Here is an 11,121-nt window from a genome sequence, read left to right as displayed (position 1 = left end):
GATAGAGCTATTTATTGGAATTGAAAATAATTCAATTGTTTAAAAACCCAAAAACTAGCTATTTTTTAGTTGTTTAGAGGGGTACTTTGGTTATTATAAAGTTATTTTACCACTTTACCTAAATGTCCTTTAAACTAGTTATTATATAGCTGTTGGGGGACATTGTTGTCATTTTCTCCCCCAAAACCAAAATACATAAATACTCCCTATATAATTGTTTATAGCTATTGAGGGGGGTATTTTTATAAAAAAGCCCCCAACAAAACTGAAACTAGCCATTAGGGCCCCCAATGGTTAATTTTTCGGGCGGGTCACACTCGGCCCACTTCGGGCCCATGGATTGTGTCATGTTGGGCCGTGCCACGAGTTGTGCTGCAGGCTAGGCCGTACTGGCACATAGGCTGCGGGTGGCACGACAGCCATGCTATGCAATGCCGACCCACAGACATGAAACCCCCTACTTGTCTCGGCCAGAATTTTATTATGTCAGGCCGGCCAAAAATCGTGCCGGCTGCGGGCGGCACGGCCAGTTTTACAGCTCTATTCTGCCATTCACGGAGTTTCCCAACTTGTTGGGAGTGTTTGGCTAAATTGGGCAAATCAGTCCAGGGGCAACCACGTAAATGAACGTTTCTTCGTAACTTTCACCAACTTCTCCACTTTTATTTTATCCAACTGTATTTGAACATGTGTAAAGTTCTCCTTCACAAACAACCGCTTCATGTTGCCTTCTTCATCCTAACACGCTCGCACTCTTCAATTCAGATATCTACCCACAAGAAGAGATGTTCTCAGCGGTGGGTAGGAGATCCGAACTGCTCACTCTTCACTGGTTTCAAACTCAAAAGACATATTCCCTCTATTTCCCCACTCTTCCTCCCCTTCCCTTCTCTACCCAAATCCTAATCCAGACCTCCACAAATGACAAAATCAACAACCCCTATTCGATCTCCTGCCAATTTATCATCCTCTTCTCATTTGACTCCCAAAGAAGTACTCAGATTGCATTCCCCACTTCCCCAGAAGCCCAGCAAAATATCCTTCAGAGTTCTTTGCGCCCAATCTTCAGACTCTGAGCAGACCCGCCATTTTATCTCAATTCTTCGGTCAGTCCCTGACTGGGCAGACGGTATAAAGGAACGGGGAATGCAGAAAAAAAGATCCCTCTATGACCATGAGACCTGGGTTCAGCATCGGAGCTCTCTCCGCCATGTCCGCCACCTATTGTCGAGTATGTCTTCTCGAGTGATTCTCTCTTTGATACCACCAGTGTTTGTGTTCACGTCTGTTGCAGTGGCTATTGCAAGCTATAATTCGGCCGTTTCATTGCATTGGTTGCCGGAGTTCTTTCCCTTGTTGAGAGCATCTTCTTTGCCATATCAATTGACGGCACCCGCTCTTGCACTTTTACTGGTTTTCAGAACGGAGGCATCCTATTCGAGGTTTGAAGAGGGGAGGAAGGCATGGACGAAGGTGATTGCCGGTACAAATGAGTTTGCTCGGCAGGTGATGGCTAGTGTAAATAGTTCAAGTGACGTGACACTGAGGAAAGCCTTATTGCAGTATATCATGGCATTTCCGGTTGCCCTCAAGGTCAGTAGATTTCAGTGCTTAAATTGTCATGTTTATGATATTTTAATCACCACTGTTGGATTTATGCAGGTCTTCTTATGTTGTTTCTGGTGCTTACATAGTCTGTTAGGATAAGTTTGATCAGACAAAGTATATGGATGTTGGTGGCTTCGATTCAGTAGTGTTCTCTTTTCCGCATCTCATCATCACCATCATCATCATCATTTAAGTCGTATCCCAACTATATGGGGTCGGCTACATGAATCCTGTTCCGCCATTGCATGCTGTTCAGTGCCATATCCATTGTTAAATGACGAGCCGTTAAATCATTTCCACTGTTTGTAACATATCACTTCTTACTGGTTCTGTAGATGATCTTCTCTGCATGTGACCAAACCACCACCTCATGTTCCCTTTTCTGTATCTAAGTTTGCAAAATTTCATTGCTGCAGTTCCGTAGACCAATGGAGTGGAGAGTGTTTCTTGGGGTAAGGGGAGGGAGTGGAATTTGATGAAAAATAGTACAAAAGGGAGTTGCATAACTGCACCCTGAATTGATTTTATTTGGGAACTATATAAATACTGCTAAGACGAAACACGATAAGGTAGTTGGTTTTCATATATGCATCTTCCAACTGATATTTAAGGTCATCAAATCACATGTGGTCCTGTTTTAAAATAAGATCATGACAGCACCTTCAAATTAACAGGATTTCTTTCATTCTATACAATTATCATGTCAGTGTTGTTGAAGGATCAATCTAATGTCCTACTTTAGACAAATGGCATAAGCATTTTGGCATATAATCAAGGGAAACTAATACTTATAGATGAGCAGTTGACAACCTTGTGGTGGTAGAGAGGTTGCCTTGGTATTTTCTTGAGTGAATACTTCTGCTGCCATCTTAACTCTATATTTAATAATCTGGGTGGCTGACCTTCAGCATCCGCTTATTCTTAAATCAGTATTAGGAAAGGAGCATTATTTTTATATTTCATGTACTGTATTAGGCAATATTCTCTTGTTTTAAAGGAAGAGAGGCATGCACATTTTGGCCTGTGAAAATAATTTCAAAGAACGGTTGCTACTTTAGATAGTTATTCATCTATAGTTCACATTTGTGATATTTGCCACTGTTTCTCAAGTTTGTTATTTGCAACGCAGCATGTCTACTTTATTTTACACTCTCACCTTTTCCATTTCTGGTTAGCAATTTGACTTAATAGAAATTGGGAATGGTGGTTGAGATTGTTACTGGAAAATGGTAATAACAACAAACCCAAGCATATTTGGATGATAAACATGACTTGGAATTGCAGCAAAAGGTTCTTGGTGGGATAAATAAAGGTGCATGTAATTTATATTCTGATATTATGCATCAAGGACAAAAGGGAAATTAGTAAAGACTTTAGGTTGGGTGATGCATTTTGAAATTTTAGCATTCATAGTGTCCCAAGAAAAGTAGTAATCCTTTAAGAAATGATTACTCTGACTGTGCACAGTAGTATCACTCCAATTTTGGAATTTGCATTGTTTGGAGCCACTGTTATAGACTATCTTGAGATGATCTAGTAAAACATGGGCATGCTAGAGACCCAACTAAAAAGTACATCACCTGATATTTTGAACTTGAAGTGGTCATTGTAGCAGATGCAAGATCCTATTTTCTAATAAGGTTTCTGTCGTGCTTTAACGAGAAGAATATCCATCTGCCAAGGAATTACAACTGGTATAGACATATATAAATGCTGTAACTTTTGAAGGCAACAATATGAAGGTAGCAATCAATTAAAAGGAAAAACTTGCTCCATGGATGCAGAAGTGTTTACATACACATTATTGTTTAACTTTTTTTTAATTTCTTTAAGAATTCTTCATTTAATCAGGAAAAAGTAAAGACCCCCCCCCAAAAAAAAAATAATAATAATAATAATAAATAAATAAAAACAAAGAAGCTCCAGCAATGTTTTGTAAATGTTACAATCTTCATTCTTCACTAGCATATATTCAGGACATCCGTCCTACTCTTAAGTTTTCTACCCCCCCTACAAGAAATTGAATTGTATGAATTGTTTGGGACCAAGATGGACGAGGAACATTTAATGACCCTTTTGACTTTTCCCTAAAAATCTGCAAAAGATTAGAGATGCTTTTTAAACTATGGTTAATTGATTTCAATGTAATAGAGCAGTAAATGTCATCCTTTTGTCACACATTATTGTGTTTTGACTTTTGATTGGATGTCACCTAACATAGAGGAACCTAAAGAGTATATTCTTCTTAATGCAGTGTCATGTGATTTATGGATCAGATATCAAGAAAGACATGCAGAGTTTGCTTGAAGAAGATGATCTTGTGGTAGTTCTCAGCTCAAAACATCGTCCTCGCTGCATTATTGAATTCATCTCTCAAAGTATTCGGTTGTTACACTTGGAGGACTCAAAGCGTACTGTCTTGGTAATTTCTTTTTGCTTGGGAATCATTATCTGTTGTTTAAAACATTCAATCAGTTAGTGGAATCTGATCTCTTTGTTCACCTTTTCCTATTGCATGTTTTATGTATATAAGAATAAATTTGAATCCTTAAAAGAAATTTCTTGCTGGGCTAAGCTGTAACTTTAGTGTCTTCTTTTCTCTTGTTCTTCTTTTTTTCCTTTTATGAGGCTCTTTGTGGCTCTTGGAAGATAAGTGTGTTTGTCTTCCTCCTGTAAATTTTCTACTGATGATTTAATGAAAGTGTTATTGATAAAAAAAAAGAAATTTCTGGTTGTTTAACATGTTTTCTTTTTTAAGCAAAAAAACCCCTTGAGACATGGCTGAGGCTTGTAGTCAAAGAGCAGGCCACACCACCCAACCAAGACCTTTCCTACCACATCCCTTACAACTCATTTTATTAATCATCATCATCTGAAGTTGAAATTTTATGATCCATCACAGAAAGCAGAAATCATACAGATAGTTTTAGAAGATGAAACATAAGGCCTAACAAATTCCTGAACAAAAGAAGAAGAAGAAGATAAAGCATATAGTGACAAACGTGACTGAGCGAAAACAGAGTATCCAGAAAGCTCTTTATATTTTCTATATTAAATATGAAACATGTTTACATATTTATAGAGGATGGAGAAGTCGGTTGGTTGGGTTCTTGGATCTTGTACAGCTGTCTTGCCAGGTCAGCAGGTTTGGTTCTAACCACCTAACTGCCGTGTGTCCACACTAATACCCCCCCCTCAAGTTGGAGCCTGTGATATGTCCAACTTGGATAAGAGAAAATGGAATTGGTCAGCCCCGAGAGCTTTGGTGAACAGGTCAGCTGGCTGGGATTTAGTAGAAAGATGTCGTAGTTGAATGATCTTCTTCTGTACATGTTCCCGTACAAATGACAGTCTATATTGATGTGTTTCGTTCGTTCATGAAACACAGGATTGGTGGCTATGTGTATAGCCGCTTGACTGTCACAAAAGAGTTGGATAGGTTGTTTCAATGAGAGTGTGAGGTCACGAAGAACATGTAGTAGCCAGATCAACTTGCTTGTAGCCATTACCATGGCCCGATATTCAACTTCAGCAGACGAACGGGAGGCTGTTGCTTGTTTCTTAGTCTTCCATGAGAGAACAGATTATCCCAACATAGTAACATATCCAGTTGTGGAGCGACATGTTAAAGGACATGTGGCCCCAATTAGCATGAAGTGACAAAGCTGGGGAGGAAGAAAAGAAGACGCCTTGTGTTGGATCAGCTTTGATGTATCGAACTATCCTTTTTGTAGCCTGCATGTGTTCCTCTCATGGGGCATGTAGGAATTGTGAGAGCATATGAATTGGAAAGCTGAGTTCAGGCCGTGTAATGGTCAAGTACACGAGGTGGCCCACCAATCTTCTATATTGCGAAGGATCTATTGGTAATGGGCTATCCATACCCACAAACTGTCGTCGTTCCATGGGATGAGATATCGTGTTTGCCTTAAGCATTCTAGTCTCAGTAATGATATCCAAGCCCAAAAAATACCGAAGTGGGCCTAAATCCTTGAGATGAAAGCATTCATTGAGGTGGGTTTTGAGGGCAGCAATTCGAATTGGGTTGTCTTCTGCAATGACCAAGTCATCAACATAGACAAGAACAACCACAAAGGAGCCAGATTGTGTAGATATAAAAAGAGAGTAATGTGCCACAGACTGAGTGAATCCAAATTTACGAAGAGCATCAACAAACTTCTCAAACCAGCAGTGGGGTGCTTGTTTAAGGCCATACAAAGATTTTTGAAGTTTACATACTTTATTCTTTGCATGTTTAGGAAACCCTAAGGGGATGGACATATATACTTCTTTTGTCAAGTCACCATGTAAAGATTTTTGAAGTTTACATACTTTATTCTTTGCATGTTTAGGAAACCCTAAGGGGATGGACATATATACTTCTTTTGTCAAGTCACCATGTAAGAAGGCATTATTGACATCTAATTGATGTAATGCCCATCCTTTAATAGCAGAAAGAGCCAACAAGCAACGAAGTGTTGTCAATTTTGCAACAGGTGTGTATGTATCATGATAGTCTTGACCTTCAATTTGGGTATAACCCTTGGCTACGAGATGAGCTTTATATCGCTTAATTGTGCCATCTGCCCGAAGTTTTAATTTGTAAACCCATTTGGACCCGATGGGCTTCTTGCCAGGCGGTAGATCAACAATTGTCCATATATGGTTATATTCTAGTGCAGTAATTTCATCATCCATTGCTTTACACCAATTGGGATCCTTGATAGCTTGGGAATAAGAAGTTGGTTCCGAGGGCAAAGAAGATGTAGCATTCAAAGTAGTTAAGGAAGTGGGCATGTTGCAAATATAATCCTTTAGGTGCACAGGCTGTCGTTTGTCACGTTGTGGACATGAAGACTCAACATGAGTGTTATGGGCAGGACTGGTTTCAGGTAGATTTATGGTGGATATGTATTCTGAACTTTCAATTAAGGGTTCTGTGGGTTGCTCCCCTGAATGTTTAATTGAATCATTGATGTCAGTGCAGGAGGTGCTAACAAGATCCATGATGGGGCCAGCATCAGCAACATGATGGTGGGTTATTGGGTCAATGAATGGATCATCATTTTGTGGTAAAGGAATGACAATGTCCGGGTTGTTGTCCAATGGTGTTGTGTGTTGCTGTTCAAAAGGGAATTTGGGAATGTATCTTCATAGAATGATACATCACGATATGTAAAGAACCTGCCAGTTTCAAGGTTGTACACCCTGTACCCCTTTTGACCATAAGGGTAACCCACGAATATGCAATGAGAAGCTTGTGGGGCAAATTTGTCCTTACTGGGAGGTCGTTCTTGGGCATAACATAAACACCCAAATGTGTGGAAATGTTCATGACTAGGAGGTTTGTCAAATAACATCTCGTAGGGTCTTTTTCCTTGCAAGGGAACTGCAGGTAAGTAGTTGATGATTTAGGTTGCAGTTATAATGCACTCTCCCCAAAATGATAACGGTAGGGAAGCTTGAAATCTCAATGATCTAGCCACCTCAAGGAGACGTCTATGTTTCCTCTCAACAATGCCATTTTGTCAAGGGGAATCAACACATGAACGTTGATGCATGATACCATTATTCATGAAATAGGACTGCATGGGCCCAGATAGAAATTCTTTACCATTGTTGGATATTACTGCACGAACAATTGTATTAAATTGTGTACGTACCATATTACAAAATGAGACAAAGAAAGAGTATGTGTCTGATTTGTGTTTCATGAGAAAGACCCAAGTAGCATGGCTGTAATCATCAACAATGGATAGGAAGAAACGAACACCATCATGTGTTGGAGTATGGTAGGAACCCCAAATATCACATTGAATCACATCAAATGGAGCAGAGGCTCGAGATGCACTTATTGGAAATGGAGTGCGAGTGTGCTTGGCCCGTTCACAAATGTCACAAGCATGTTTTGGTGGAGTGATGCTGTAATTAGAGAGAAGAGATAATTGCCTTGCTGACGCATGTCCAAGTCTTTTATGCTAGGCATTATAGCTGTCTACATTAGTGATTGAGAGAGCTACAGAAGGATGTGCAGGCTGAAGGTAGTAGATTCCATTGGTCAGCATTCCTTTGCTAATTACAGTCATGGATGCTAGGTCCTGGATTACACATGAACTAGGAAAGAAAATAGCAGTACAATGTAACTGTATGGTGAGTTTACTTATGGACAACAAGTTGAATCGAAAACTAGGAACATATAACACATCATGAATAAGAAATTTTGGGATTATCATGACTGAGCCTTTATGAGTGGCAAAGAAAATTGAACCATCTGGCAAGTTTATTGATAAAGGAGAGGCAGCGGTTCATGATGTAGAAATAAAGATTTCATTGGGGTCCTATGATCAAATGCCCCACTATCAAGAATCCAATCAGAAGAACCAACTGTAGTTGAGAAAGCCTTATCAGACATATTCGAAGCACATATGGGCTGTGTGTCGGTGTTCAGTAAGCGCAGGAGTTGGTTATATTGGTCAAGTGTAAGAGATATTGGTGAGGCTTGGGAGGGGCCACTAGTTGTAGTAGTAGCAACTTGTGAGCCACTAGCAGAGTCAGCATTTGTCTTGGTTCCACAACCTGGCTTCTGTTTTTCCCAGCCTTCAGGATATCCAATCAATTCATAGCACCTATCCTTAGAGTGACCTAGGCGCTTACAGTGCTCATACTGTATTCTCGGCCAAGGGTTGGAAGTTCGATCACCAGATCTGGAGACAACCAGGGCAGCAACATCTAGAGGATAGGTGGTCTTCTGAGACATCAAATTTTGATGTTTCTCATCTTGAATTATGAGCGCATAGGCTCGATTAATGGTAGGAAGTGGATCTGTGCCAGAATGGTGGATCTGACATTATTGAAAACATCGTTCAGTCCCACCAAGAATTGGTAGTCTCTCTCTCTCTCTCTCTCTCTCGATCTGCTATTATTTCTTTGATCGCACTGTAGTTAATCCCACAATCACAATTAGGAATGGGCGACAAATTACCCAGCTCATCCCAGAGACCTTTCAGCTTTGTGAAATAGGAAGCAACTGGGAGATCTCCTTGATTTAGGTTGGAGAGATCTCGCTTGAGTTGATGGAATCTTGTAGCTTGTCCTTGAGAGAAGCATTCTTCAAGTTCTTTCCACATCTCTCTTGCTGATTCTGTGTAGGCGACGCTCTTGTGGAGCTCACGAGCCAAGGAGTTGAAGATCCACGCTATCACCATGGAATTAACTTTGATTCATGCCCGTTCTTCCACCACAGACAGACTTGGCCTCTGCAACAAACCATCCATGAATCCGTATTTGTTTTTCGCCCTAAGAGCAATGCTCATCGCACGTTACCAAGTGAAGTAGTTGTCTCCGGTGAGTGGGCAAGAAACCAGAACAGCTCTAGGGTTATCAAAGGGATGCAAATAATACGGAGAACTTGGATCCAGATCCATAGTCATCTCCGGTGATCAATCGCTGATGTGGAAAAACAGAGTCTAATGAAGAATCTTGATTTCCGTAAGTTGTGGCTGCTGTCGTGCCAGAATGATGGCTACTTGCTGATGGAAAAGGTAACTCAGCCGACAGGAAAAGGGAACTCACGCAGCGGGAAGGTATGAAGCGAGTCTTGTTTGTTGTCAAGGCTCTGATACCATGACAAACGCGACTGAGTGAAAACAGAGTATCCAGAAAACTCTTTATATTTTCTGTATTAAATATGAAACATGTTTACATATTTATAGAGGATGGAGAAGTTGGTTGGTTGGGTTCTTGGATCGATCTTGGATCTTGTACAGCTTGTCTTGCCAGGTTAGCAGGTTTGGTTCAAACCTAACTGCCGTGTGTCCACTGTCCACACTAATATATATAACATGAAGGGACCATTTGGCCTATCTCCGCATGTCAAAGAACCCAAAGATAGAAGAGTCATAAATTGTTTGAAAAGATAAGTCTCTAATGAAGAAAAACCAATTGACATTAGTGTTATAGATTGTATTGGCTCTGGAAGAGTAATCTTAATTGTAAGAAATATTTTTAGAAATCACATCTGCAATTATGTGTTGAGAAGGAACTCCCTTCTGCTAGTTTGCCAATAATCTCTACTTAAAAAGTAATAATGTTATAGAGAGAGATAATTTGCTTAATCTTTTCACTGTTTTTGCACTTACCACCATGCCAGGAGTCAAAAATCTCTTGTTTCCATGAAGGAATTGGTGTCTGTGAGCAACTTATGGGTATTCCAATACCTCTCTCATACACTCGCTTGACTTCAAGGTTTTTGGTCCTCTGGCATCTCACTCTTCCTATCATACTTTGGGATGATTGCAATTGGATTGTTGTTCCTGCCACTTTTATCAGCGCAGCCTCTTTGTTCTGCATTGAAGAGGTAAAACACACACTAGTTCTTTACCTTTGTCCTCATTAACTCTTTTCCTTCTCAGGTGACTTGTACATTTGTGGTTTTTTTTTTTTGTTTTTTGTTTTTTTGCTAGATTTTCTCCATGTGTAGAAAAGAACTTTTTATGTATACAGCTATACATATCGGTTATTCTGTTTCTCGTGCAGAAAAAATAAATATTTTAACCGACCATGATTTTGTCTAGGTTGGTGTTCTAATCGAGGAACCCTTTCCAATGCTAGCCCTTGATGACTTGTGCAACCTGGTTCATGATAGCATTCGAGATGCACTCAATCTTGAGCATTTGATTCAAGGACAACTTGTCGCAAAGAGAAAGTGTCATTCCAGTGATCACTCATCAAATGGTCGGCCCAACTCTTGAGCAGCAGATATGTTAGTACCCAGGAAGCCAAATTTCAAAGCCCAGCTGTTTGTTTACACGATTAACAGCGTCTTGGCTTCTGTTCATTTGTAATTAAAAACCTCACAACTTAGATATGACATCAGGATTTATTGATTAACTTACCTTCTCTGAACCCATTTCTGTTGCTTATTTGTATTTTTCTTACAAAGACTCATTTGTATATATCATAGCAACATGATTCGGGAATTTGTCATTGCTACTAACCACTCACCAATAAATTTGGGGGAATTGAATTAATGAAGCTCGTCCTTTTCACGAGTGACGACTGACGACCCTGATCCAGGTCAGGGTTCAAAATTTGGTAACGTATGGGTCTGTATTGGCCGATACGTATGGTATCATTGGATACCCCCTGAACAGGTTTGAGTAAAACTGAAAAAATAATATAAAACGCCTCTCGATACAGATTGCAGACCGATAAGTCCATTCATAATTAGAACCTTGCCCTGATCACACACTTAATTAATAAAAAAATTATAGTCTACACTCTGTGCCCAATGTTTCACACTCCGAGTGGAATCAATTTGTTTTCAACGGTGGGAAAGAAAGCAGCCTGCCCAAATCTTATAAATCTTAATTTTCAGCAGTTCTTAATCTTTTAGGCTCAGTTTGGTAGGAGTACAAATACAAATATGTAGAGCGCAAAACTTTTGTATTCATAGTTTTTGTTTTTTTGACCCAAGTAGGTTACAGTTGGGTTTGGGCCCAAATTTTTTATTTT

General features: G+C 39.8%; 1 protein-coding gene across 2 annotated transcripts; it reads left to right on the top strand.

The window, feature by feature from the left end:
• Positions 1 to 706: 706 nt before the first annotated feature.
• LOC104596070 (voltage-dependent chloride channel 1, chloroplastic) lies at positions 707 to 10,586 on the top strand. Of its 2 annotated transcripts, XM_010257087.3 has the most exons (4): positions 711 to 1,593; positions 3,863 to 4,030; positions 9,758 to 9,964; positions 10,182 to 10,586. In XM_010257087.3, exons 1-4 carry the CDS (start codon positions 922 to 924, stop codon positions 10,356 to 10,358), a joined length of 1,224 nt encoding a protein of 407 aa, XP_010255389.1. In that variant the 5' UTR covers positions 711 to 921; the 3' UTR covers positions 10,359 to 10,586. The 2 variants fall into 2 exon arrangements, with proteins under 2 accessions (XP_019053084.1, XP_010255389.1); XM_019197539.2 differs by lacking the exon at positions 9,758 to 9,964 and having other exon boundaries at positions 707 to 1,593.
• Positions 10,587 to 11,121: the final 535 nt, after the last annotated feature.

This window comes from Nelumbo nucifera, chromosome 1 (genome assembly GCF_055504915.1).
Source record: "Nelumbo nucifera cultivar China Antique chromosome 1, China Antique-T2T, whole genome shotgun sequence".
Classification (NCBI taxonomy): Eukaryota; Viridiplantae; Streptophyta; class Magnoliopsida; order Proteales; family Nelumbonaceae; genus Nelumbo; species Nelumbo nucifera.
The sequence above is the reverse complement of the archived record's forward strand: the minus strand, read 5'-3'. Positions and strand labels throughout refer to the sequence as shown.

Bases quoted from the DNA above. Each gene is read 5' to 3' on its own strand.
- LOC104596070 (XM_010257087.3), top strand. From the start codon at position 922: ATGACAAAATCAACAACCCCTATTCGATCTCCTGCCAATTTATCATCC. The intron at 1,594-3,862 runs GTCAGTAGATTT...TTCTTAATGCAG, and splicing joins CATTTCCGGTTGCCCTCAAG to TGTCATGTGATTTATGGATC. The intron at 4,031-9,757 runs GTAATTTCTTTT...CCACCATGCCAG, and splicing joins ACTCAAAGCGTACTGTCTTG to GAGTCAAAAATCTCTTGTTT.